The 27,658-nt window shown below is 52.1% G+C and overlaps 3 protein-coding genes across 3 annotated transcripts; 1 reads left to right on the top strand and 2 right to left on the bottom strand.

The window, feature by feature from the left end:
• Positions 1-11,417: 11,417 nt before the first annotated feature.
• On the top strand, positions 11,418-12,381 carry LOC149810578 (secreted RxLR effector protein 161-like). Its single transcript, XM_089994188.1, has 3 exons — positions 11,418-11,561; positions 11,747-12,067; positions 12,196-12,381. The coding sequence occupies exons 1-3, from the start codon at positions 11,418-11,420 to the stop codon at positions 12,379-12,381; spliced, it is 651 nt and encodes a 216-aa protein (XP_089850314.1).
• Positions 12,382-13,110: 729 nt separating this feature from the next.
• LOC149810579 (prolycopene isomerase 2, chloroplastic-like) lies at positions 13,111-16,339 on the bottom strand. The gene is made up of 4 exons (XM_089994189.1): positions 16,153-16,339; positions 14,867-15,632; positions 14,052-14,460; positions 13,111-13,395 (listed from the first exon to the last, which is right to left on the bottom strand). Exons 1-4 carry the CDS (start codon positions 16,337-16,339, stop codon positions 13,111-13,113), a joined length of 1,647 nt encoding a protein of 548 aa, XP_089850315.1.
• A 4,792-nt stretch (positions 16,340-21,131) lies between these two features.
• Positions 21,132-23,812, bottom strand: LOC149810580 (fumarylacetoacetase-like). The gene is made up of 6 exons (XM_089994190.1): positions 23,598-23,812; positions 23,398-23,554; positions 23,201-23,287; positions 22,552-22,710; positions 21,823-22,119; positions 21,132-21,344 (listed from the first exon to the last, which is right to left on the bottom strand). The coding sequence occupies exons 1-6, from the start codon at positions 23,810-23,812 to the stop codon at positions 21,132-21,134; spliced, it is 1,128 nt and encodes a 375-aa protein (XP_089850316.1).
• Between the last annotated feature and the right edge of the window lie 3,846 nt (positions 23,813-27,658).

Below are 27,658 nucleotides of genomic sequence, written 5' to 3' on the forward strand. Positions count from 1 at the left end.
ACCGCACAAGTGGGCTTGTCAGAAACACCAGAGAAGCGATTGCTGTTCCTATGATGTTGCTGCGGAACAAAGACGTGAAGATGTCGGAACTGTCTGGTTGAAGTGCATGAAGTGGGAAGTGTGGCTATCTGGCGACCAAAAACATCGGCACAAAGGACATGCTAATTGCAGCCAAAAGCACATCCAGGACGCCGGTGTGATCTACAGCTGCAGAACGAAAAAGACGCACCTTGCGGCACTGGAACCGCAGAAGGGAGCTCCAGGACAGCCAGCCGCATGATTGCATCGAGCAGCTCGGCACTAGAGAACGCTTTCAGAAGGGGCGGGGGAGAGCCAGGCGTCCGCTGGAAATGGAGCGCAGTGACGCGCTGCAGCAGGTTGAAGACAACTCCCAACGCGTCCTCACCGCCAAGCCTGGAGCCTGATCAGGCATGAGATTGAGTAGCAGTACGTGATGCAGCGTCACCTCCAACACTGGGGTCTGCATACACTCATCTGCTGAATCGCCGACCAATGCGGGGTGACTGAAATGAAAGCAAACGCAAGAGATGTGCAACACGAACATGCATTCCAGGGCTGCGACTTTGATTGGAATCTGCGAAATGGGAGGGAGCCTATTGAAGGAGAGATGCTCAAATGCAGGGCTTCAAATGAAGTGGGCAGGGGTACTGATATCTCGTGGATTAGAGTGAGCAGGTGGCACGTGTCCCCGTCCTGAGCGAATTCAAACATTGAAGAGGCCCTCAAGTTTGCCTAGAGCGTCGGCAAAAGAGCAACAGCGCCCGTCAGATTAATTAGCCCCAGTGTCCCGCTCCTTTGAGGAATGGCAAAGCCAGTGCGTCTGACATTCCAGGACTCCTGGCATGTCTGAAACGAATCAAGGTCCCCCACCAATGCAGGAGAAGTAGTGTACTCCATTTCATTGCATTGTCAGCATCAAACGGTTGCAAGAAGGAAAGGAACATTGGAGGCTGCAAAGTATAAGTTTGACGTCTCGTATGCCCACGGACATCACGGGATACTCAGATGACAGCACAAGGCTGAGGCAATGCACTAAAGCAGTTCCTCACCATCTGAGGCTTGTCTGGAAGAGGTTGCTTACAAGACAAGTTGCTCACTACGAGTTCATGGTCTCAACCACTGACAAGGCCGTTGTGAAGCACGCGTCAACATGAGGCTCACCTGCCAGGAGAGGACCTTGATCGCAGCCTGCTGCTCGCTGCCAAACGGCTCAGCGCCGCCGCTGCCGGAGGCGTAATACTTGCGGTAATCGGGCTCAATGAACAGAAGACGCATGAGCAACGAGCGCAAGCGGTCCGACGTCAGCCAAGGAATGAGGATGCGCACAAAGCTCGTCACCCACATGACTGCAGAATGCGCGACCTGAGCTGCAAGCTGCCGAACTGCAACGAGTTCGTTTGTCCTAACCGTCACATCTGCGGTGGATGCCGCATGCTCTGCTGCTAGGAGTTGCAATCTACACACTGTCCCCATGCAGTCCCCACCCATGTCTCCTTCGCGATGGCGTCCATTGATTGGAGGGTGGGCCAGGGCAAAAGCAGCCCCTCCACGAGAAGCCTGAGGTCTATAGCGTTTCTCTCCGAAGCTACCAACAGCTTGCAGAACTCTCTCACCTGCAATTGGAAGCTCCAACGCATTGTTAGGCACGCTTTGAAGAGTCTGCCATTGTTGATGGCAGACATGTGCAAACGCTCCTGCATCATGAATAACCTCGTACGCTGCAGCGAATGAGCGCGCACATTGACACACTGGAAACAGTTGATGCCCTGTTCGATTAACTACATCTGGTTTACGAGTGGCGAGCATGTACAGACCAAGTGCCGTGTCATAAACAGCCTGCTTGGAATCAGGGGTGACCAAGAGAAACGTGTAACGCCCAAGCGCGTAATTTGAATGCCGCTGAATTTGGCGTAATCTACGGCAGGATTTGCTTCAATGCAAGTACTCTAACCACCAGCGAATGGATGCTCCAGAGGCGGTGAAACCAACCTGGGCTTGAGATCAACATCAGCGAAGGCATCCTGAATCGCCCGAGCGATGACTATTTCAGCCACCTGCCTGCGCCCGGGGGCTTGATTCGCTGCTGCAGAGCATTGGGCAGCGCTTGAGGGCGGGGTGTCCTGCGCTCGGCGCCCTTGCACGCACAGCCCTCCGAGCAGGCCTAACCAGTGTTTGTTGGACAGCTTAGATGTCATGATGCTGTCCGTAAGCTCTTTCATCACATGCGTTAATGTTGCAGGGTCTCGGGTGATGACATGGTCCAGCACCTGCACCGACACCCAGGGTTTGCTACCAGGCACGACAAGTACTGAGATTCGTGAGAAGCAACGGCGCATGCAGCGTCTGCATCACGGTTTCACACCGGCTGAGACTCACATTGTGCGCATTTGCAAGCGGCGAGCTTCACACCGGTGCTTCAAGCAAAAAGGATCCTCCCAACTGCTGCTTCCATGTCTTTGACAACATTGTCAACAAGGGGAACATTGCCAGCTCAGGGGAAGAGTCCCAACCAGAGAGTGGGTGCTAGCAAAGACTTTTACACAACGCAACCTTTCGGAATGGTACTTTGAGATTGCGATGGCTGGCAATTTTGCTGACATACATGCGGTGCAAAGTGACTGGGCGTGGATGTGTGAGTGAGTTTTCCAATTCATTCATGCACATATGCTGCTGTATCTCTCGTTACCTCAACTTGTACTGTTTTAACACTCTGTACAACAATACCGCATCCACATGGGCATTTGCAACTCGAATTTCTATTTGGGAACCAGTGCTACCAAACCTCCATTTGAGGTAATCACACCTGGATCAGCCTGACTTATCATAGCCTGGCCTGACATGTCTTCTTCACAAACGGGTCATTCAAACAATCACTGTGTAATCATTGTTTGATGCATGCTGAGTGGAGGGATGTACACGTGCCTTGAGGTGATGAGCAAGCGGAAGCGCCTTCACTCTAAGGATGGAGACAGCTTTGATGGCAAACACGTCGTCTGGATCACTATGGCCAACGCCGCCAGCTAGGAGGTTCACAATGAACAAGCCCAATCGCACGGTGCTTTGGTTCGACAAGTACACCTCCAGCTGTGCCGATAGCCTTCTCCGCCCCTCTGGCCACCTGCACCATGCACACCGCATTGGACCGTTGATAGACAGGCGTTGAACGGAAGCTCTATCCCTGCCAAATGTCCCAGGTATCCCATGTATGTGAGAGATAGCTTCACTGCAAGGGTCCACGCTTAGCTGCGACAGACTGTACAGAGCTTGCTGAAAGGCCACCATATGTTTGCAGCCGAAATGGGTCACTAGCGATACTCATCAGCAATCAATGAAGCGGCGGCCAAATGCATGCACATGAGCTATCTCAGCTGAGATAGCCGCACGAGCGGGCAGATCGCATGATGGAACAGAAGGGTGCCAGACCTTGCAGCGAGCTGGAAGACGGTCTCGAGCTTTGTAGTCGTCTCCTTCTGCATCGCGCCCTGCAGGATTCGGGTCAAGCGATTGAAGAACGACTTCCTGAGCGGCTCCAGCTCCGACGGGCTGTATCGAGAGCGTACAAGCGCTCCGTCTGAAGCGCTCTGCTCCGAGGGCCTTCTCTCGAAGGGTTTCCCAGCGGCCCCTGCTGGGAGGGCCTGCCCACATCGCTCCTGCTGGCTCTTGGAAGGGTGAGGGTGGCTGGGCTGGCGGTTTGCACTGGTGGAGGAAACGCTGTCTCCACGTTCTCGACAAACTTCGCTGCCGCCTCGTCGTTGCACCACAAGCGCTGTCCAAACACATCGTCCATGTATGCCAGCACAGCTTCTGCAGATGCACACGGAGGTCGATTTGACAAGCGCACTCCCTGGTTCGCGTCTCGGAAACTTCCTCGGGTGATCAGGTCGTAACACTTGTCAGCAGTACTAGCGTCAGGCTGTTGCACCTGCCTGTCGTTTGTACAGAACAGGCCATCTAAGCAGCAGGCTAGCCAATGAGGATCCATGCCCTTGTCAAGTCGGTTCCAGGCATGGAAGTCAATTGTCAGGCGTATGGGCTTTGCATGTAGGTATATGCGAGCAATCGGCGTTCTACCAGCTGTTCAATTGGCGTACCCATTGAACAGCTTTTGTGCAATCGAAAATTCGTATGCAGATGAAGCCGCAACGCACCGAGGGCCAGTGATCGACACTCTTGTATGCGTTCATGAGCAATGAGCATGCATGGAGAGCGTTTGCTTGCTGGGCTCCATGCTGCTGGGGCCGACCATGCCCGCCTTCGGCACGAAGCATCGCTATGAGGGGGTCGGTGCACTTTGAGGGGAAGAAAACCAGCGGGCTTGACTTGGATATCTGCGCAAGCCGCGCCTTGCAAGTACCTGGCCAGGACTTCATGCTTGCCGCCCCCTGTGTCTGTAGCTGAGTTGTAGCGCCCATCTTTCAGTGAAACCAATGCCTGCAAGGGACACGCCAAAACCATCAGCACGTCGTCAATGGCATCTTGGTGTGCTCAGGTCCTCGACGACCATCATGATGGTACCACACCACGACAACTTGCTCGGAACAGCTCTGAAATGCCTGGGCGCATCAAACAATCGTTTCGTCTGCATGTTTGGTGGCATGAAGCATTGCAGCCGTGAAGAAGATACTCAAATAAGTCCAGAAGTGTTGCTCTCCGAAACGTGCATGGTGTATTGGTATCGGTATAGCACTATTGTTGCTGAACAAACCCTGACAGATTGCGCAGGCCTTTGGCTGGATTACAGACATACAACATCGCGCTACTGCGGCATGTAAAGCAATAAATATCTGAAGTCATCCATGGAATATGGCAACAAGCTCCTGTACAATTGGCCGAAACCAGAGTCGCGAATCAGCTGAATTTCAGGTCGTACCTCTGCAGAAATATCAACAGCTCCACTCCTATTTCCACTCTGTTGGGCCTGCTGTACATAGGATGTAAGTTCCTTCTTTTTCACCAGCTCGTCCAAGAGCTCTTTATTCGCTGAGCCATCCATCGTACGCTCGGCAGCGGAATGTTAGCCGTCAGGCAGACTTTAGTGCATGTCAAATCAAAGAATCCTTGATAATCAATTGTGAACGGAACTCAGGAAGAGATGCATTTCATTGGCAGAACTATGGATAGACATGCACCCTGACGGGGTTGTCGGAGGTTTGCAGTGGATTTCAAACGACATGTTGCTCATTCCTTGCCAATGATGGGTTTTCATCATCGTTCACAACACACGATGGACGAAAGCCTCGATTCCTCAGAGCCACAGCTTTTCGAGAACTCGTGCGCTATCTGGCCTATCTCCATACAATGTCTGGCACCCTATATGTGAACAGCATTAGGAAGAACGCAACTTGATCGGCGGTCTTCGGTGGTCTGCGGTGTAAACATTGAGACGTACAGAATTTCCCTGCATTTTATGGACATGGTATCTCCCACCTTGAAAGACAGGCTGGAAGCCAACGGGCCGGCACTCAGGCGCCAGCGGTGAACAAATGTATCAGTAAATAAATTTGGTACGCCCGCCACCAAGCAGGCATTGGAATGGGCGAGAACATGACCAGTATGTCCTGTGCCAAGGGGGTTTGCTGCACCCTTCACTGATGAGCCACAAACAGCTCATCTGCCTGCCGGAACTTGCGAAAGGCCAGACGGCAAATGGAAGCATCCGGGGAGCCGGCATCAGCAGGATTAGACCGTTGAGGAATTGGGCGAACGCCGTAAGGATAGGAACGCGCAGGGCATGCACAAGGTGAGCGAGCAAGCGGCCGGGAACAGAGCACTGGCCGTGAACAACAGGGGAGTGTCTAGGGATGGGACTTAACACTCGCCAGGGATATATTACGGGTTAATGAATTTGTTAATTTTAACGCTATGTAGGCGTTAATTTACCACTGGCAAAAAATCAATATAATACGGGTATATTAACCCTGTTAAAGTGGATTTTCAGGGCAATTGTTACCGGTTTCTTTAACATTACCAGTTAAGCGTGTTCTTGTCAATAAAATGACATTAAAACATATGATAATGAAGGAATATGGACACATTAACATCCATGCATGTCCATTTTGCCCTCATTGTGCCACAAAGCATGTATTTCAACACGTTTGCAAAGCCAATCACGCAATCGAATTGCAACACAGTGCCTGACACCACAGCCCCATGCAACCAGAATGCTTCTTGGCCCTCAAGGCAAGCAAGACTACCAACCAGCAAAGAAATCAGATGGAACATTATGTGCAGCATCACCATCATCAACCAGAATGCTTCTTGGCACCCGAGGCAAGCAGGTAGTGACCAGCAAAGAAGTTGAATGGAGCATAATGCTCAAGATCACTATTATAATTCACATTCCCATTGCTCTCCTGCTCGAACTCTACCACTGCATCTCCAGCTGCAGATGCTGCAGTGTCACAATGCTCTGCGGCCTCCTCATCCATGAGCTGTGCCTCCTCGAGGATGGTCTGTCCCCACACAGGGTGCTGGAGGATGAGCACCGCCATGCCCTCCAAGAGAGCTTCATCGCCGAGCAGATGCATGTTCGTCTTGACATGCACCATGCGAGCAAGATTTGTAGAAAGCAACTGCCCCGAAGATGGTGGTGCACTGCGAGTAGGCTGCCCTGAAGCTACAGACGAGCACGACACTGTCCGCGCCTTCCTCGCCCTCCATATCTACCGCCCAAAACACATTACAGCTAAATGCAAGGCAAACACTAACGACAAGTGACTGTGCTTCTACCGTGAGCTTAAACTGGGATTCTTTGCGTGTCAGGGTGACCCATTTCAAGCTGTCAATGTCTGTGGTTTGAGTGTTAACGGTAAAATGACTGAGTCATAGCCTGTCCGACTCATGTTTTACGTGTTAAACTGCTGAAATTTTACGCTTCAACTCGGCTGGTGAGTCATACCTTAACAGTTAAGCTGATGGCAGTTTAACGGCGATATGAATATTACGGGTTCCTAAATTCGTTTAAATTTACCCACGAAAAACAGTTAAACAACCGGTAAAGTTAAAGTCCCATCCCTAGGAGTGTCCGAATCTGCCGAGTCATCAACAAGGACATCCGCGACAACGGCATTGTCACCCTTGGGCCTCCGCAACACAGAATGTAAATGGAGGCGAATCAGGTTACTATGGTGTTTGATAACCTGGCTGACCATATCAGGATGGGAGAAACCATCAAAAACAATTTGAGACGTACTGTCAGGAACCCGCCCAGGCGAGTAACGATGGATGAGCTTACAGTTGGTGACATGCCCGGTACGAACCCCTGATGAGAGTACGGCGATGAGCGTTGGTGAGGGCGGTGCCCCACTTGGCAGTACGGTGGCTGAGGGAAGTGATGAAGCCCGGCTGCAAGTCCTTTACCGTACACCATGTCGGGGAAGGACAAGTCCAAGCTGTCTCCAGAGCTGATGGCGGGGCGCCTGTGTGGCACGCAGATGAGATTCGCGATGCATGTCCCCCTGTTCAAATTCCCGTGTGCACTGCGGGAAACTGGGTCTGAGATTTCACTTTGGGGTTCTAACACATTCCCTGCAATGATCATCCCAGCAGTTTCGCGACCGTCCCTCATGCTTGCGAAACGGTACCAGTGATGACTGTTGCATTCTTGTGCGATTGTTCTTCGTGCGCTGCGGCTGCAAGTGATTACTGCGCATCTGCGTGCGCGCGCGCATGACAAGGATTGCTTGTTTCGTGGTACTTACGCTCTGTTGATGTGCTCTGTTGATCTTTTCTTGTGCAGGAAAGGGGCAACTTGGAGATTGGACTCTAAGTTGGATGTAACAGTGCATTTGGCAACCGTTACCTCGAAAGGTTAACCCTAACTAGTGTTTTCCAACATTACATCCAACTTCACGGGATGTGATTGCGCGGGCCGTTTCAAGCGGACCGCAGTCGTATTTACGTCACCTTGTAATATTTACGATCACCTTGTGTTTTGCTGTACGATGTCAATCAAGGCGGAAATGAGAAGCTTGTGGAGATGGACCTGATGTGCCATTATGGCAGACTCGAGTGCTCGGAGCGCTCAACTCAAGCACGCACATCTTGCGCGGGTGATTCTGAGCAAGCAATGCGAGATTCGACTTCGTCGTAAGATGATCGTCCACCCACGACCGTACAGGAGGCTGATGAGGTTGCTGCCGCACTCCTGCTTAATCTGTTGTCTGACGATCTGGCGGAAAGGGTCTTCCATCTCAAGTCATCTGGGCGCAGGATCTGGGAATTCCTCACGGCTGAGTATGATTCTTGGCTGGCTGCCATGGGGCACTCGTTGCATACTCTACTCTACTGGTAGCTTTGCGGCATGCAGCACTCAACCTTCATCTGCCGCTAACCACGAGAAGGAGATTGCCGCCCTGGCTGCCAGGCTGGCCCGTCTTGAGGGCACATGTGAGCCGGAGATTAGTTCTCGCTGGAAATGTAGCCGCAATCATGGCCGCGACGTCGATGCAGACAGACGCAACAGCAATGCTGCCGCCCCCAGCTCTAACAGGGTGAGCGCCTCATGTGGACGGTTGGGGCACACCTGGGCAGACTGCCCCAATCCGGTGACCCCACGGCCGGACCTGCCGCCAGTCCCTCCTCGCTCACGCCACAATGGTGCGCATCGATCGTTGCATGCCTGCCCGGAGCCACAGCAAATTGCTCACATGCCAGGGCATCTAGAGTGTGCCGACTGGGCGTTGGACTCAGGGTGCACACAGCACAGGAGCCCACACGGAGCAACGTTCCGCAATTACCGTGTACATCCAACACCAGTTCCTGTTCAGTTTGGGAAACGTGGGTCCTTTGCGCATGCCATCGGGGTGGGAAAGTTGTGGTGCATGGGGCCAGAGGCGACGTAGTTTTGCATGAGGTGTTGCACGTACCCGATCTGGTTGGCAACCTGATTTCCGTGAGCGCTGCAGTAGCCCAAGGTCTGTCTGTTCATTTTGACCCCGCAGAGTTTGTACACGGAGGGCAGATCGTTTTGCTGCTCCGCAATGGGCGAGTACTGATGTCTGCAATGCACCTGGCAGGAATGTACTGGTTGGATGGTGTGCATCATGCCTGCGCAGCCAGCACGTATGCACGGGCACACGAGATCGCATGGGAGTGCCATTGCAGACTGAGGCATGTGGGATTCACCCTTGCCGACCTTGCTGCTCGGGGGTTGCTTGGTGATGGCGTGACGCCGGCGCAGTTCATGCAGGCACGTGAACTCCGTGCCTGTGGACCATGCGCGGTAGGAAACATGGTCGCGCACCCACATCCCACCCTTGTTCCTTGCCCCATACGCCTGCTGTATCGCCTTCACATGGATCTGAAGATGTTTGAGGTTCCCGCTGCGCACCATCGGGACGCCCGCTACTTTACATCCTTCACGGATAAGGCCAGCAGGTATACTCACATCAAGCTCATCACTTGCGAGAGTGAAACCACTCAGCACCTCTGCTCCGCGATCACGTGGTTTGAAACGCAGACGGATCTGCACGTGCAGATGGTTCGACACGACAATTGAGGGGCATATGTCAACGCTGAGATCACATCGTTTTACAACCAGCACGGCATCCAGGTGGAGCCCTCGCCGCCCTACATCCCCCAGGCCAATGGGCTGGCTGAGCGGGTCAATCGTACCTTGGGTGACTCCATGTTGCCGATGCTTGAGGATGCGAAGCTGGGCAAGCACGACTGGGGAGAGGGGGCGTTGTATTATTGTGAACTCTGTTACTAGCAAGAATGCTCTCCTTGGACCCACACCAATTGAGGCCTGGCTGAGCTGACCAACAGACCGCTCTCTCTTCCATGTCTTCGGTTGTAGGGTCTGGGTGCATGAGCCCGAACCTCCCACCGACGTGCGTTGGACCATGGGGACTCCCAGGGCGCTTTCTGGGCTTTGCAGGTTGCACGATTCTGTCCATCATCTATCGCGTCTTGCTGGATGACGGTCGCATTCGTATTACGCAGGCTGTGGTGTTTGACGAACGTCTCTCATCGGTACCAGCTCCTGATCCTCCACTTTCAGATCCTGACGTACTCCCCCCAGCAAGGGGAGGGGTACTCATCGTCGATGACAGCGCCGCAGAGGGACCATGTGGCATTGGGGAGCTGCACGAAGGGGTGGACAAGCCTCTTGCAGGTGCTGAGCCCGTACCTGATGTGGGTGCTGAGCCTGTTCCTGATGCGGGTGCGCAGAGCTTGCACTGAATGCTGGCCCCGAGCCGTTCGAGGCACACGGCGATATTGACGCAGGCGCGCAGCTAGCGCCTGCTGCAGGCGTGGATCCTGCGCCTGTTGCAGATCTTGGGGAGCCCGACGAACTTGATCTGCCACAAACGCACGCGGGCCGAAAGCGCCGTGCAAATGCAGGTGTGCCTCCAGTCCGCTTTGTCCCCGGAGCACGCGTTGCTGGCACTGAGCGATATGTGCATTGGGCAGATACGCTGGACACCACCGCTGAGTCCGCCGAGCTTGTCTCAGACGCTGCCAATCACGCAGCTGCCAATCGACCACCTTGACAACAACAACGCACTCCGGCAGCCAAGATGCTCAGGGCAGCGCGTCGACGGGAAGCACATCATCGGAGACTTGCACGACGCAAGGCAAGTCGCGCTGCGAGAGCTTGCGCAAGCCCATGCGCACAGAAGGGCTCAGCGCGAGGCGTCAAGATCAGGCCGCAAAAGCCAGTTGGGAAGTATCGTGGAATGCAACCTTTGCCAAACGGCAGGTGTGTTCATCCGTCAGCGTTGTTGAAGCCTATGCAGCCGACAGTCATGCCAGCTGCCTGGTCAGCCTCCCTGTGTGTGGATGAATGCGCCTCGCAGGCAGAAGATGTGCGCGTCTGCATGCAAAGGCTGGCCATGTGAACTTCCCGGTTCGATCCCAACCCGAGGTCCGTAGCTGAGGCGATGAGCCGCCCTGATGCAGACAAGTGGCAACAAGCCATTGCAGAAGAGGTAGCGTCCTGCCAGCAGTATGAGATCTGGACCCCGTGCTTCCTTCCAGAAGGGAAACTAGCCCTACGCTCTCAAATTGTGCTAGAGCAAAAACGGAATGGGCGCTACAAGGCACGTCTCGTTGCGGGGGGGGATCAACAACGGCATAGGCTTGACTTCAAAGACGATTGCGCCAGTGTGCTCCTACCGGACATGCGTATGATGCTGGTTATAGCTGCCCACGAGGACCCCAGAATGCGTCAGTTCGACATTCATACAGCATTTCTCAATGGCAGCTTGAATGAGGAGGTGTACATCCGCCCGCCAGCTGGAGCAAACCCGCCGCTTGCACGGCCTGGCCGAGCGCCGCGCGCTCTATGGTCTTCGACAAGCGAGTCGAGCTTGGAATCAGCGTCTGGAGACTGAGCTGCGGGCGAAGGGTTTCGTGCAGTCAAACGCAGATCCCTCGGATCCTAACGGAAGATGGGGGAGCTCTACTGGCCATGTTCTATGTTGATGACGGCTGAGGAGGCCGATGCACTTGTGCGGCTTGTCGGTTCTATGGCCATCAGGGAGCTCGGCAAGCCGGAGGGCTTCTTGGACATTCGCATCACAAGGGATTGGCAGGTAAGAACGATCAGCATTGACCAAGGTGACAAGGCTCATCGCTTGGCGGCTGCGGCTGGGGTCATCGGTCCCTGCCAACGACGCAGGCGACGTATGCCAGCCTTCATGTTGCAGAAACTCGGGAGCCCATGGCTGACAAACTCTGGTATCAGTCTGCGATTGGCAGTCTTTTGCACTTATCGCAGTGCACATGTCCTGACATCGCTCTTGCCGTGAACGCATTGGCAAGCGACAATGCAGCGCCTTCTCAAGCGCACTGCGACGCGCTCATGGATGTGTTGCACTATGTGGGGTACACAGCCAATCGTGGCATCACTTACGGTCATACGAAAGCGGAGTTTGAGGCCTGGTGCGACGCAAACTTTGCAGCTTGCCTTGATACTCGACGTAGCACCACGGGGTGGGTTGTGATGATGTACGGGGGAGCGGTTTCATGGAGCAGCAAGAAGCGAGCAACCACAGCTGCCTCGACCATGGAAGCGGAGTACCAGGCGTGCGGCGCTGTGGTTTGCGAAAGCCTCTCACTGATCAAAGCTCTGAAAGAGTTAGCGCTACTGTCGGAGGACTTCCCCATCTCGAGACCTCTCCCAATCTTTTGCGACAACCATGCTGCACTGTCTTTGTGCAAGGACAGGAGAGGACTCAGCGCTCCAATAATATTATTATATCGACCATCCGCCACTTTGCGCGGGACCACGTGGCATCCGAAGAGCTGAAATTCGTGTGCTGTAAGTCAGCTGACAACATCAACGACGGCTTCACTAAGGTGCTGCCTGAGCCGGCTTCTGATGTTGGTCTGGTTGGACTTGGCATGCCGTGAGTGAGACAGACAGTGAGCTTTGCAATGTGCCAGATGAGTTGCTTCCTGGACTACTTGCATGATAGGTTACAGTACCCCGAAAGGGGGGTGCTAAATTCTTGTTGCTTTTGTTCTTCGTGCGTTCCGGCTGCATGTGATACCGCGCCTCTGCGCGCGCGCGCATGACAAGGGTTGCTTGTTTCGTGGAATGCGTGCTCTGTTAATCTGTCCTGTAAATAAAAAGACAACTTCGAGAAAGTTTCTTAACTCTCAAGTTGGATGTACCAGTGCATTTGTCATCTGTTACCTCAAAGGGTTAGTGTTTTCCAACGATGACGTGTGTGTAGTCTGAAAGCGACTCCCATCCACCTTCTCAACTTGGCACAGCAAACGCGGATGCATCGACAACGAACGCATCGACAACGAAAGAGAGGTCCGGATAGGTGTACTGATAACGATCAAGCTGCTTTTTGGCCTGTGCTGTCCTTCTTCACATCATTACCGCATCCACATGGAAATTGGTCTCCAAGTACCACCGACACATTGGGCATCAGCTACATTATCATCGCCCGAGGCAAGCGTACCTGGACCATCCTGATTAACTATACATAGCCTGGCCTGTCATGTCTTCCGCTGCAACTTTAACCTTCACTGCTTTGTACTGGCGCAAATTGCTTAGAAAACTCAGAATTACGGTAACTGCTTAGTTTGCTTGTGACCATGAAAACAGGGCGCGCATGAGCACATGGGTTAAAGTGCCATCTCCTTGAGCATGGACAGATGTCGTGGCACGGACACAAGGGTATTGGCTGTGATCATGCCACTCGCCGCAGCAGCTGGCACGCCGATGCCAGGCATGTATGAGTCACCACATCCATACAACCCAGGTATGGGAGTGCCAGGGCCTGGAAAGGTGCCGGTGGCCGCGCTAATGGCAGGTCCGTATGAGCCCTTGTGCCTCCTCAAAAAGCGCGCATGCGTAAGAGGGGTGCCTATAAGTTCCAACTCAGCGCGCGCCCGGATGTCTGGAATAATCTGCAAGCAATAAATGATGCCATTGGCAGTCGCATGGTGAGATGCATGTGTTCTGTACTGAAGGATTGTGGCAAGCAAATCAGTGGGGACATTATGAAAATATACAGGCAATGGAACTCGCGGACAAGCAACGGATGGCGGCACGGATGGCACAGAACTGTCATACATGATCAGATGTTCATCTGCCGTTGCTCATGCGCAGCTTTCATAGCATTTTGAACATTTTGAAACGTCCCCCCACCCCAGACGCACGCCATGGTACTTCATCGTCAGCCAAATACTAGTTGCATGAAGTCGCTAGACACGTGGTGTGGCGAGGCCAGTCAGACCACTAAGCTGTCTGCTTACCGGGGTTACAGGTTGACGAAGCTACCTCTGAAACTACAGCGCAACACACGCCAGCCAGACAAGCTCGCATCAAATGCATTCCTGCAAACTTAGCATCGAGGATATAATTCATGAACAGCATACCCTGCAGACCCAGACTTGGGCAGTGACCAAGCACGCAAACCTCAAATGTATCTTGTGTTCGACAGGTGGAAACAAGTAACTGGAGTGATGATATTCCCAAGTAATTCTCAAAGTTTCCAATGTGCCATGTGGATGCGGTAGTGTGGTAAAAAGATGCATCACCATCATCATGACCCGTGACGTACCCGTTCCAGCGCCTTCCACAAGCACTGCGAGCGCTCAACTTTGTATTGCTTATACTCCTCGCTTTGAGGGTCCATGTTCTTCCAGAGGTGATACGGCTCATTTGCTGCCGTATATGCATGCACAACTGCCTTCCCTGGGGGGGCAAGGCTGGGGTCAAAAACAGTGGGTATGCTGACAATGCAGAATGTTCTGGGGGCTGGAATGTCGTCCCAGTCATTGATAATGAGGTGATGGCAATCGAGGTCAGGAGGAAGCCCAGTGGCATCAATGCCGAGGTGCAGATGCACAAATGATTCGATAGCAGGAGTGCTCTCCCAGGTTCTTTTCCAGTCTGGAGGGGCTACGCCGGGTGGTATCAGGCGCTGCGTGTCCCAGACGCTTGCATTGGACACACAGCGTTTTTGGCGCGAATCACCTGCTCAGCAACCCCGAAAATGCGTGAGACCAATCTAGATGCCAGCCCCGACGTCCGGGTGGCCTGTCCCAGATGCCAAAACTGCCAATATGCAGCTCGGTTGAATCCCGTCTTGCACAAAGTAGACCATGAGCACCTTGAATAAGACAGGATGCGAAAGGGTGGCTGTAACCTCACATTTTCACTAAAAGGAAAACAACATAATCAATAGACCACATTCTACTGATGTCAGTACATTACTATTTGTGACCGTTCAAATGAGCGATGCCATGCAACGGAACACATTGCACAAGAACGCTCACCGCGTCCTACGAATCGGCAAGTGTTCCTACCTCACTTTGCGGACCCCGCGAGCCGCGAGGTTTCAAACGAACGCCAGCAGCCCGCCCGCCTTCCATGACAATCTCTTGCACGTGGGCTTGCAGCATGATGCGTCCACCGTTCTTCTCGATCCCTCGCCTCAATGCAGCGATGATGGCCTCGCTACCCCCCATGGGATAGTCAAGCAAAGACCCCGGCTTGTTGCGCTCATAGAACATGAAAGCCATCTCGGCGCAAATCGTGTCCTTGGCAAGCATGCCGCTCAGCACGTAGCACTCCAGGTCGAGAAACTGCCGCAGCCATTTGTTGGTGACCACCTTATCGATGATGTTGCCAAAGGGTGCAGTCAGCTGGGGTACCACTAATCCGGTCAATGCAAATTTGGTACCTGCACGTAAGCCAAAGCCGAGGGCAGTGAATAAGACGCCCAGATCCCCGCGCATGCCTGCAGCGGGAAACAAGCCAGCACCCGTCTGCAGTGGTTCCATGACCTTCTCCAGCTCCATCCACTGCTGCAATGCTTCTGCTCCACCTTGCGCCAGAATATTTGCACGGTAGGCCTCAGCGCCGATGTCGCATGAGTGCACGCCCTCTGGATTGTATACCAGCCAGCGCTTATACGACTTGCACTCTACCGTTTCACCCACAATGTCAAGCACTTGCTTGAGCGGGTTTGATGACTTCGGGATGGACAGTCCAGCATGAAACGATGGCCCAGCATCGAAGGTATAGCCATTCACTTCAAACGAGTGGGCTGCGCCTCCCAGGAGGTAATGGCTCTCGCATACGGTGACGCGGTAGCCGTATTTTGCCAGCAACGCTGCACAACACAGGCCTCCAATGCCTGCGACATGGCATGCCGAATGTGACTACAATTTGAGTTGCGCCCATTGGTGTTCATCGAATGCCATAACGCCTTGCAAACGCGCGTTGCGTTGGCGCGCCGACGTTTGTACCAGGGTGTAAGTTTAACCAGTCATTCAACAGGACGGACGAACCTGCTGGCAAGGCAGCTCGCAGTCAAGCTCTTCGAGCCTTTGCGATCAATTAAGCGTCATTGGTACAGTGCGATACTACAATTGATGTGATGAGCCATGTGTCCGTTTCCATTCGTCTCGACATGCGACATACTACCGCAGAAAACGAAAGGTCGAACGCCGTTGCGCCCTATCTGGCTGTTGTCAGGGGGCTTGAAGCACGTGAAACAGGAATGACGCTATCATAATGTTGTGGGGTCTTTAATGGCGACGTTCTCCATGCGTAAATCGCATTAGCGTGTGTCTGGGTGTGAACAACATATCAGACCACACGTTCGTCATGAGGTTACCCCGTGCGGAGGACCAAAGGCAAGAGCAGAAGCATACCACTCCCCACTATCACCACGTCAGTATCGTGGCTACGGTCATTCACGCCAGAGACTGTTGGAGGTTGACGCTCGGCTGTTTCGATTGCACTTGTTTTGACTAAACCCTGCGTTCGTCGCCTAAGAGAGTGAAGGCGTACACAGGGAGCATGTTGCCCTCCACGCAAGCCTCGAAAACTTGCAGTCATGGGTGCACATAATTTATGTTTAGCGTAGAGACGCATGACAGCTAGTATGTGCTTCCAAAGTTAATTAAATTGACTCGAGGACACGCATCATCGATAAAATAGCCACGTATCACCATTCCATCAGTGTTTTACAAAACAGGTTTATCTGGGACAGAACACATGGTCTGGCTTTTCTACATGTGGCCATTCGAGAACCACAACCTCAGCCATGCCATCAGCTTCGCTTAGGGTTTACCGGGAAACGACTATGACCAGGACTATATCGCATACCCATGGATACTCGCCCTGCAGAACAAGCAGCCCTGTCAGCGCACCGGATGGGACCTGCTCGTGAAACCGACATTGTACCAAAGGCAGAGCAGGGACAAAGTATGACGAATCGTTCCTCTCCACTTTCTCCACCCCTCAAATAAATTCAAATAACGGAGCCTCTTGACCGAGCTCCACTCCGCTCTACATCCTACACTCCTCAACATTTGATTCCACCCTCCCAATATTGAACGTCTTCAGGTGCCGTTCGACTCCCGCCCTGCTTGATTTGCGGACGTAATCTGCACGGTGATATCGTGAGCGACGGAATGTGCGGAATGTTACCGATAAGAACACCACGAGCTGCACGCAGCCAGTGTGTTTTGCACAGTTTGTATGATACTTTCAAGCATTCGTGCGTGCACCTCTGGGTTTTAAAGGCTCATTGGTCTGTAGCTCGGCTGCACGTGGTGGGTTGAGGGGCGGTCAGTTCAAACCAACCCCACGTTATGGCTGCCACATGTTTAAGAACAGCCCAATAAACTTTGATATATAAACGTAATGATGTTTTCACATTGTCGGTGGCGAAGGTGACTGCGCATTATGTCAGGCCCAAGCACTGCACGCGGCCAGCAGCGCTGTTATTTGAGAAGCCGATATTTCTATGACATCTCAGTGCACCCATCCCTTTCTATGAAATAAATGGTACGCTGTATATCATACGTCGACACGTGGATGCAACATGTGGTCTATCTTGTTGTGGGTATGCTTGTCGTGGCTACGGGTGTGCAAAGGACGGCATTCGGGGTGCAGCGCCGCTGACAATGCACGATTCGCAGGTACTTCAACCCAAGACTAGGAAAGATGAGCTCTTCGTATATGACTGCTGTGTGCGTTGTGGCAGCTTGGATTCTGTGTGGCATGCACATACAAGCCAAGAACGTTCTGCAAGCGCGAGATGATTTCACAAGCCTATGGAAAAACGATGGGAACTGGTACGAATTTGCTGCGGAAAATCTTGTTTGATACGTTTTACCATACACTTGTTTGGTAACACATACCTGGCTTAACGAGGGTCCCGTTCACCCCGCCTTGCTGGGTATCCTGCTTTTGCAACTCGACGCTGTTACAAATCTGCGGAGTTCGTAATATGTTGCTGGCTTCTTTGAGCATGCACAGTGTACGGTTCATGTTGTCATATGACTTCGGGCTTGATGTGCAGGGCGGTGCAACAACGAAAGTTCAGTTGTGGGCTGGTGTGGCTCAACCAGACAGTCTATGGTCGTAGCACTTACAGAGTGAACAGCATTTACGGGGCTGAGAGCTGCGTGAATGACGACAAGGTGCGTGGCCTCGTTGCTGCTGCATGCATGGTGGTGTGTCAAGCAGGCGTCACAGACGCCAGACAGGCGCTGTCAGCCGCGCACATTGCGGTGACTGTCCATGATCCTTCGCACAAGCTTTCCTGTGTGTCTTTCGCGCCTCGAAGGGCTTCGGGGAAAACGAAGCTTCGGGGGCCAGAAGCGCCGCTACGATAACAATTTATTCAATAATGCATTTGCATTTCTGCCGCACGACTGGTTGCCATGGGCATATGGTGTGGTTCCTGATCGTTTCATCCACTTGCTGATTTACATGACACTTGCAATGGCTCTGATGTGGCTTACTGTCACTGCAGGCGTTCGTTCAGCTTGTGGAGATTGAGATGGGCCCAAAATTGACGCATCTGTTTGAGTCTTTGTGTGCCGGTCAACTTGAAACAAGCGAGTACACAAAACATGCAATCGCGGAAGCGAGCTTGGATTGGGAAAGCATGGGCGATGCTCTCACATCGATGGACACCGTGTATCTCATGGTCCGCAACGAGTGTGCCGATGACATCACCATCACCATTAACCACGACGTTGACCTTGTGTTTGTCGTCCCATGGAAGGCAGCAGCTCTAGCGCTCCAGGTTTGCGATCTCTGCTCTGCCTGACCCAATGACCACACTGTTTACCAAAGGTTCACTACGAATCGTTCACCGCAAGTCCTTTGAGGATTTTGGATTGCAACTTTGCTTCCAGCTTGCTTTCCTCCCACGCTTATGCCATCATCATGGCGAAACGTGCATATTAATATGCAACTACACCGGGCTTCTCCGCATGCTCAGTAGCTGCATATAATGCTAGGACTACATGGGGAACAACCAGCGTCTAGAATGGCTATGCACGGCATGAGATGTGACGATCAGATTGTTGAACACAATCCTTCCACGTAGCCAACAATCTTGATGATGATGATGATCGTTTGCTTTTGTTTATCTTCGAACGTGCTGTCTTTGTTGCTTGTTGTCTATTTCCTGCCATAATCTATGTGATGTAATGATGTATCTTTTGCAACACTACTGCATCCACATGGACAACGGCAACTGCGAGAACTATTTGGAAAGCGTTCATAGGCATTCCTGCTGTTGCACCGGTGCTGTTGCTGGATTTGAAAGTCCTTAGACCTATACGAATAACGGCGTGCAGGTCACTCTCGGGCTCCTTACCATCGTCGGCGTAATAGCTGCCATTCGGCTGCTGCATTTGCGCTGTTCATCAAAGCATGCAATCCAGTTGACGTTTTCAAAAGTCAAGCTGCCGACAAGGGCACACAGAGGGGTCTTCTCAGTGAGGCAGGAGCTTGATTGTTCAATTCCGCTTCTGCAGCCCGTTTGCCTCAGCCTTCCCTCCATTCCTGCTGAGCCTCCGATTGGCGCATGGCACGGCCATGTCCAGGGCCCGTAACTTGCCATTTGCGCCTTGCACCCATCGGTATTGACGTTCCCCCCAATCTCCAGTGCTTTTTGCACGAATGGCCGAACCATTGACAGATTGGTGCCCTCGTTCATGAGTCGAATGTACTTACAAATAACCCGGACTTGCAAGGCCAACAGTGCGATCACGCCAGTTGTTGCTGCTCACACATTCATAATGCATCTCGTCCATGGTTTGCAACGCCACGTTTGTTCCTTTGGGTGGATCAGTCGTTCAAATCTATGGATCTTGCTTCCCGTGAGCGCCCTTGACAGCTCCTGCAAGGCCACATTTGACTGCTGCCCGCCTGAGCCAATAATTATGTGCTGAGTTTTATGTTTCACCATGTTTTCAAATACTCGATATCAGTGGGTGATGGTCTGATTTGGCTCTCACCCTGTGCAGCGGCTCAGCTATCACGAAGTGTCAGGCAGTGCCAAGCTTCAACATCTTGTGCCACCTAGTTATGTCGAAATCATATAACTCCTGCGTTGTGCATGTTTAGTACACACGTCGTGAGACAGCAAATATGAAAGTTGATGACAGGGAACCTCAATAAGGGTTTACTTGGGTCTTGTCTTCGCCAACTCACCATAAGCTGAACAGCTGCCTCATGCTAAGCACAGAACGTTGTTTCTATCAGCAAGATTTACGTTTTCTGTTTTGGTACGTCAGCTACCTAGTCGTGGTCACATGCTTTCATTCCCCCTCTGGTATTTCATTCTGATCTCCCAGAAATGCTCCCGTGAGAGGTCAATGAGAGGATCCCAGGGTATCCCAGCCAGCAAGTTGTGCCGTTGACTGAAGCAAAATACAAGGCACACTGTTTTTCTGTGCAGTGTGCGACAGAGGTTTGTGGGCATAGCTAGCACACAGGCTTGCAGCATGCCATCTGCACACACACTGTTCACCTGTTTGGACACTGGTGTAAAATGTCAGCGGTACAAGAATGTCCCAACGAGGACTACAAAGTAGTAGTAGATATACACCAATAACCATGCCTGCAAATAATCACTGAACGTTGATATGTCAGCTCAAGCGTTCCATTCACTGGGCTGCTGCTAGTTGTGGGCTGTGCTGCATGATGTCGTTTTTGAGAAGTCACACTGGAAGGATGCTCGCCTGTTGGCTGAGTACTTGACCTCGTTGACCTTTTGTTTTGCCATTGTCTCAAGCAATGTCGTGTGCCTTGATTAGACGACCGATCACTACAGCATACCTGTCTTCCTATGGGCACAGTGAGCATTGGATGTTTTGCTTAGAACTTTAAGTCAATCTTGATGTCCCACGACCAACATGTAACATCCTGTTAGGACGCCTCCAGTTCTGCCTACCGGTATGCCCTGTCCATATGCCCTGTCTTTCCAAGCCACGAGGGTGCACAACGGTAACAGCTTTGCATTGGATACTATAATATGCTTAAAGCATAAGCGACGCCTATAATGGATGTACGCTTGACCCTGTGCGATACCACCAATTACAGCTGATCCCCATGTCATGAGAGAACAGACACACAAAGCATCAATCTGGAGCGTCATTGCACTTGGCGTGACAGAGACACGCTTTCATGTGAGGCTTGTATGAATTTGGTGTGTCTGCTTGGCGGCAGAAGAGTTCAACCAAAAAGCATTTGCCCGGCAGACATGCATCTCCGGACACGGATGCTTGCGCGAAGTTTCACGATGACTACAATTCTCTATCACATTTCTCTATAACATGCTATTCAATGCGATATCTCTAATGCATTCACGTTTTGATTTCTACTACTTTGGACTCCCAGCTGGATTTGGGATGGCCGTTGAGAGCATGCTGGTGCACTCCCCAAACCCGACCAGCAGACCCTCTTTTTCACACCATGCAGTCATCGAGACCGTGTCTCCGTCCTCAATCCATGCCCGAGTCAGTCCAGGTTGCAGCTCGATTGGAGCAGCCCCACCTCTGGAAAGCTCCAGCAGGCATCCCCCACCACCGGGCCCCTGCACCACAACTCATGATCTCACAACAAGCGGGACCAATTGTGCACTGCTGTGTGCTGTACTGGCGTCATACAGACAACCGTGCAACGCATGCGCGATGCAGAATTTATGCCAAACTGTGCATGATGATGTGCACATAGACTACAAACAAAGACCGTCTCCAAAGATGATCATTACGTGGACATGTCCATCCAGTAACCTCGATGCAACATTACGACCAATTCCAATGCGCTGGATTTGTGATAGGATGTCCAGATCCATGTGGATGCAGTAGCGTTGTTAAATGACTATCAATGCTTCTTGTGTGATCATGTGATGTCAGAATGCGGCGCGGAGTGTGCGACGGGGTGCCCAGCATCGAGAGCTATCAGGCATAGCCGCTCATGCTCCTCTGTCTCACAGTACCGGCACCAACGAAAAAACAAAGCATTAGCGACGGCGAAAATATACCGGTTGTACGGTACATAAATGGGCGTACCTGTGAACTGACTGTACCGGAGCCAAGAATGTCACCAGCTCGAAGGTTGCATCCACCGATCGTGTGATGGGCAATCATCTGCGCAAAGGTCCAGTGCAAGTCTTTGAAATGTGATCGGGACGTTGGGAACGCTGTTGAGCATCCATTAGGCTGAATTGAGGTCTGCAACTGGATATCGAACGTGGACCGGTTCTTCTCCTGGAGATAGGTCAGGGGTGGAGGGTCTTGAATTGGTGCGGTGCACTTGAAGGGCTGCAACGCCTCGGCGGTGACTATCCATGGTGAGACCACACTGGCCTGAGAACCACAACTCACATTTCAGGAACGCCCGTTACCACTGACTGTCAAGAAAACGTGTTCTACGTTTACTTTCAAAATTGCAGTTTTGGGCACGGCACTTTGACGAATCATAACGCGAGGTAAGTAAATCCCATGATTGGAGTTTCCAAGAAATTTGTTGGTCAAGAAGTACCATCAGCAGTCGTTTCATGGCCCATATGTGTCAGCCTTTGGTTGCTACTGGTCCAGCAAGACCTCTGATCATCGAGCAAACGAAGTGCCTCTCATTACTGATTTGGCGATGAGACAAGCGTGCGGACCTGCAAATCCCTGTAGGATATGACAGGTTCCCAAAGGGCCAGTAAAGCTTCGGCGAGACCACAAGCTGCATACTCTCAGGTACCCCGGCACAACGCTGACTGGCTTGCACTACGAGGAGGCAGGACGCACAAAGTTCTTGCTGTTGAACGGTCCCAAAGGCACGTACTCCCACTTCTGGATGTCTCGTGCACTCCAGTCATTGAGGATCACGTAACCAAATATGTGCTCCAATGCGTCCTCTGTGCTCACAGGGTTCCCCAGCTGGTTGCTTTTCCCGATGACGCAAGCCTGTAACACCGACTATCGTGTCGAGATTGACCAAGAGTTTGGATTTGAGGTCCAAATCAGAATGCGACCAGAACTGCTCGCTGTCACCGCAATTGTGTAACTCTCAAGATGAGATCTAAGTGATAGTTGGCATATCATGCTTACGGCTCTCAAGATGAGAAGAGAGTGCCTTGTTGCCTAGGAGTTGCAACCTCTCGGGCATTTTGCAACGAGACATTGAGAGTCAGGGAACCACGTCACAGTGCTTTGCCAGATTGGGGTTTCAATCCCCCTTTTCATCCAAAAATTCATGGAATTTCAGTTTGAGACCCACAAACTACATGGTCTGGCAAAGCACTGCACGTCAGGACAGACCCACGCTTCAATAGTTGTTTGGTGCGTTCCATGCATTCACAAAGGGATGAGCAATAAATGAACTTGAGCAGAGAGGATTTGACACAGGAAGTATACTGTGGTTTAATGCTTGACAGCGATGACCATGTTGCCGCACCAGTTCTAGTTCGTAGTCAACGCACTGTGACGGGGCCAGGATGGGCGTCGTCCAAAGGATTTGACCCCTGCAGCAAGCAGCAGTACGCTGTCAACGCACAGTAAAATCCAACCGCAGCACAGTCAGTCCAAATGCTCGTGCGCATGCGACAATGGAGCGGATGCCACGACAAGACATCGAGCGGCCAAGCCAATCACCTGGAACGCATGCCACAAGGCGGGTCTCGTCGGCACGCATGTCCATGAAATGCTCTTCAACTGGGAAAATGACATCCCGCTTACTCTCGAAAACATTTGAGCATAAATCTGGCTTCTTGTAGCCTTGATGGACGATCTGTGATCAGCATGAATCAGCCTGCAAGGCAAGCCAGCGACAGAGAGCACGCAGCATTGGATACCTGATCCTCACATGCCTCAATATGATGAGTACGCCTGTTCGGAAGAATATGTCTGGTGCCACAACGCTGATTTTCTCTATCGGATTGTGTAGGTGCTGACCCGGAAAATGAGCTGCTAGCATGCGCATTTGTACAGCTCTGATGGTGAGTGGGTCGCACGCACCATGGCCGGTGAATGCTGGTGCCTGACACAACGATCGAAGATGCTCTTCCATGGTAGCCGACAGGCAGGTGCAACCTGAAGCATCTCACACTATGCCTCAAGTCACCGACGCTTGTCCAAGATGACTCGGTCAGACTTTAAACAGGCAGTTTGTACGGCAATCCCTCGTCGGTGGATGCTGCTGCTACTTATGTGTCGTCGTATGACACCACCGCACTCGCATGGACTGGAGCCTGTTCACAATGCAAGCTTCTATACAACATCACACAGCTAACAGGCAACAGCTCGTCCAATGCAGGACATCATGACCGCTGCCACATCGGAAACTCCAAAAACGAACAAGGAAGTGCAGCAGAAGCACACTGTCCCAGGATGGCGACACAGTCCTTGGAGTTGGCGACGATCCACCCGCCATCCTGGGCGAGTGGACGGATGCAACCAGCCACGTGTAACACACTATTTTCACAAGAGACTGTCACTTTCTGTCAAGAATTGAGTGAACCTGCATCCCACTTCGCGTGCCGCAGGTTGACAGGCCTGATTATGAGGAAGACGAGAGGCACGACAGGGGTCGGGCCTGAATCGGACAAAGGCCCCCCTCACATGAGAGACAGTGACTAGCAATTCTCATGATCAAGGGTGGCATACCAGTTCTCTTGCAATGCGTTCTCAGGGCTCCGAAACATGGCACCGACCGTGGTAGCATGCTCCCGGGAGCAGTAGAAGTCTGTGTAGTCTCCCACCCTGATGGGCATCTGCATCACCACTTCTGCCTGCAATGAGAGGTATATGTTTGTAATCATATAATAACGAAGCAAGGGGCTCACTCAAGCATTCAGAAGCTGTCTGCACGTGCACGTTCTCTGCATTCCTGCCTTCGCCGCTCCAAGAATGCGTGAGGGTGAGGCAACTACGCCGGTGCAAACAACTGTTCGCGCTTGCACTTAATGGCAACCTGATCGCCTGTCTCGATGATATTTACATCCGCAAGTCATTTTGCACATCTTCCCTGTTGCAATCCCTTGATGCATGCAGACACACTACGTGCTTGGAGGCCGCACCATTGCACACATCCCTTGAAGTGTACCTGCTTATCTGCAGTGGTTTCGAATGCATGTAGTCATGCTGGTCCGAACATTACATGATGTGTAAGGCTGGGAGATGAGGTCATGAGTGAGAGCCGCACAATGGGAAGTAAACGAACGTCCGAGGAGAGCGAGGAGCCAGTGGGGTCATAGAGGCGCAACGTGATGCCAAGCATCCTGCGCACTTGTCGCCAACATTCGGGGCCTAATTCCATGAAGTCGTTGAGGACATCCTGCAGAAACGTTCCCTGCGCACATCAGGATGCAGCTCCACTGGTGCGTCCTGTTGACTCGTGAGATTACGTAATATAATCACTCGAGACGACGTACACATCCCTTATTCCAAGAAAGGACGCCTTTTTGAAAACCAACCAGGCATGGGAGTGGACTACCTTTCGAATAGCCGTCTTCATATTTGCGTCGATGCATAATACAGGTAACGGAACTTCCCGAGACGGCAATCTCCTAGGAGCTATACGCATGCGTGCTCGAGAAAATTCCAACGGAAGCTGCATGTCTCATCAAAACCTGATTCCATGAACGCGACGTACGCTACCTTATAGCTACCAGAGACACCTACTTGACTTGCGCACGGATTGCCGGAAGTGGCGAAGGGGCAACCAGACACCGCGTCGTGAACATCTTAACTTTCCTGCAAGCATTGAAACGTTTGTCCACTCATAAAAGAAGTTACCTTTCTCAATGCATCTTCTGCTCCATCGGGTAAGGGCTCGGAATCCTCGTCGTGTGCGACGTGGCGATCGAGCCATGAACGCACGCACACCACTGCGACATCACCAACGCTAGTCAGCAGACAGGAGACCACTTTCATGAACCATGCATTCATTTAGAAGCATGTGCGGCTCATTACCGTGGTTCCCAATGCGTGTGCAGATGTTGCCAGTTGTCTTCTCGTTCGCGAAAACTCCCCATGGCAGATTCGCTAACGTAAAATGGCTATCCGATGGTACGATAGTGTGAATCCATTTGCAGGGCGGCAGGTTATCGCCAGTAAGCATGCTTCTGTTGCTGATGGCAGGCGACTGGGTAATACGACGGACGAGGGTTGTTTTACATTAGCGTCAAAAGCTGCACTAAATCACAGGAAATCTATGCACTAACTGTCGTGCAGCATCTATGGTCGATTTCAAGGCTAAAACCAAGCATGTACATAGGTGTATGGCCCGGAGATCTCCCAGCGGGACGTGCACTTCGAAGGTCAACCAACTTGAATCAACTTCCAAATTCTACAAATATACGTGGAGCTATTGATTGTCGAGTGATAGCTTTTTTTCCGGGTGGGAGGGGACGTGAATCACGTCGTGATCACCGTGGTGCATAGAAGATGGGCTATCTTGCAATAGTTATTCGGTGAATGACGACCCTATGTTAGCCCTATGGCATAGGGCTATGCTGCGATACAGCAAGCAGCACCCGTAAAGAATTGCTGGATTACTTCTAAGCACGCCGAGACTGTTTCTCAAACACCCCTTTCCATCCGGTTTCTGCCAGCAAAGAGGGAGGGGTCAAGCAACAAATTTGTGAATTTCAATATGCGATGTTTGAATCCGACTGTTCCGCTACATGTTCGAGAAAATTGACCCTTTGAGGCAATGATACACTTGACAACGCTACTCAGCGTCCTGAGGCCCCTGATCCTCATGCCAGGACCCAACTCTAGAAACCCAAATACAGCACCATCGAGTGCTGTACAGCCATGCCATGCACATGTTTTAAATCCGGCAGCTGTGAAGGGATAGGTACAGCCACATCCGAATGTCTGGCTTTCCACTTAGAGAGCTTTCGCCAATCTCACATCGTGATTCTTTGCATAGCGTCCGTGTAGGTTGACTTCTCCTTCGAGCAGTAAAATCCTCCAAAGCTCTGGATGCTTCTGTCTGCCTGGTCGAAGCCAGAAATCGAACACTTTGGTGGATATGCCAGGCCTTGGCGATAATATACTGTATCGCAAAACCAACTGATACCCCGCACAGCTGCAATTTACGATTGAAACTGGCCGACGCCGGTCGCCACGCGAAGGACGTCAGCAATGATGACAACACCGATAGCGCGGCCGTCCTCATCAACAACAAATACATCATGGCAGCGGTTGTCGACCAGTTGAGTCACGACGCTTGCAAGTGACGATGACTTTGTGCACTTGATAAATGTGCCCCGCGTGACTTTCCTGCGCTTGGATTTGACGCCGTATGCTTGAGCCATGCTCGAGGACGGCGCAAGCTCCGGCGCACTGGTAGAGGAATCAAGCAATGCCAGGAACCTGCAGATGTCCTCCTGAAGGTGCTGGATGTGTTCCGCCTTGATGCCTCTCAGATCGTCCTCTGTCAGTGCAGCTACAAGACGCCCTGCATGAGGAGCGTTTCCCTGAGACAGGGATCCCTTTTCAGGATTGGACAGGCTTGTCTGCTGAAGAGATGTCAGCGCGTGCCGCTGTTTCTACTCACATAAGACAAACGGTGTCAAGGCATCGAACTTCAGCTACTCAGCAAGTGCGATGTGTATGCAAACAACGACAAAAGCAGATGTCGACAGATGCACGAATCCGAACAGCAAAACAACGTGCCGACCGCCAACGATTGCAGGGATAGCTTCAGAAATCACACACAAACCTCATTTACGAGGTCTGTTCTACTGGTAGTTCGCTGCAACCCTTTAAGATGGGCTAATTCCATCTAATCTATTGCCAGAGTCGGCCTTTGGCAAGCATATGTCCTGTGGCTTTGCGTACCTTGCTGATAAGGGTCGACAATGCCAAGGCTGGTGGTTTTGGTCGCAGCCATGGTAGTCAGCGC

Source organism: Nuphar pumila, unplaced genomic scaffold (assembly GCF_984573655.1).
Source record: "Nuphar pumila unplaced genomic scaffold, dmNupPumi1.hap1.1 HAP1_SCAFFOLD_282, whole genome shotgun sequence".
Lineage (NCBI taxonomy): Eukaryota > Viridiplantae > Streptophyta > Magnoliopsida > Nymphaeales > Nymphaeaceae > Nuphar > Nuphar pumila.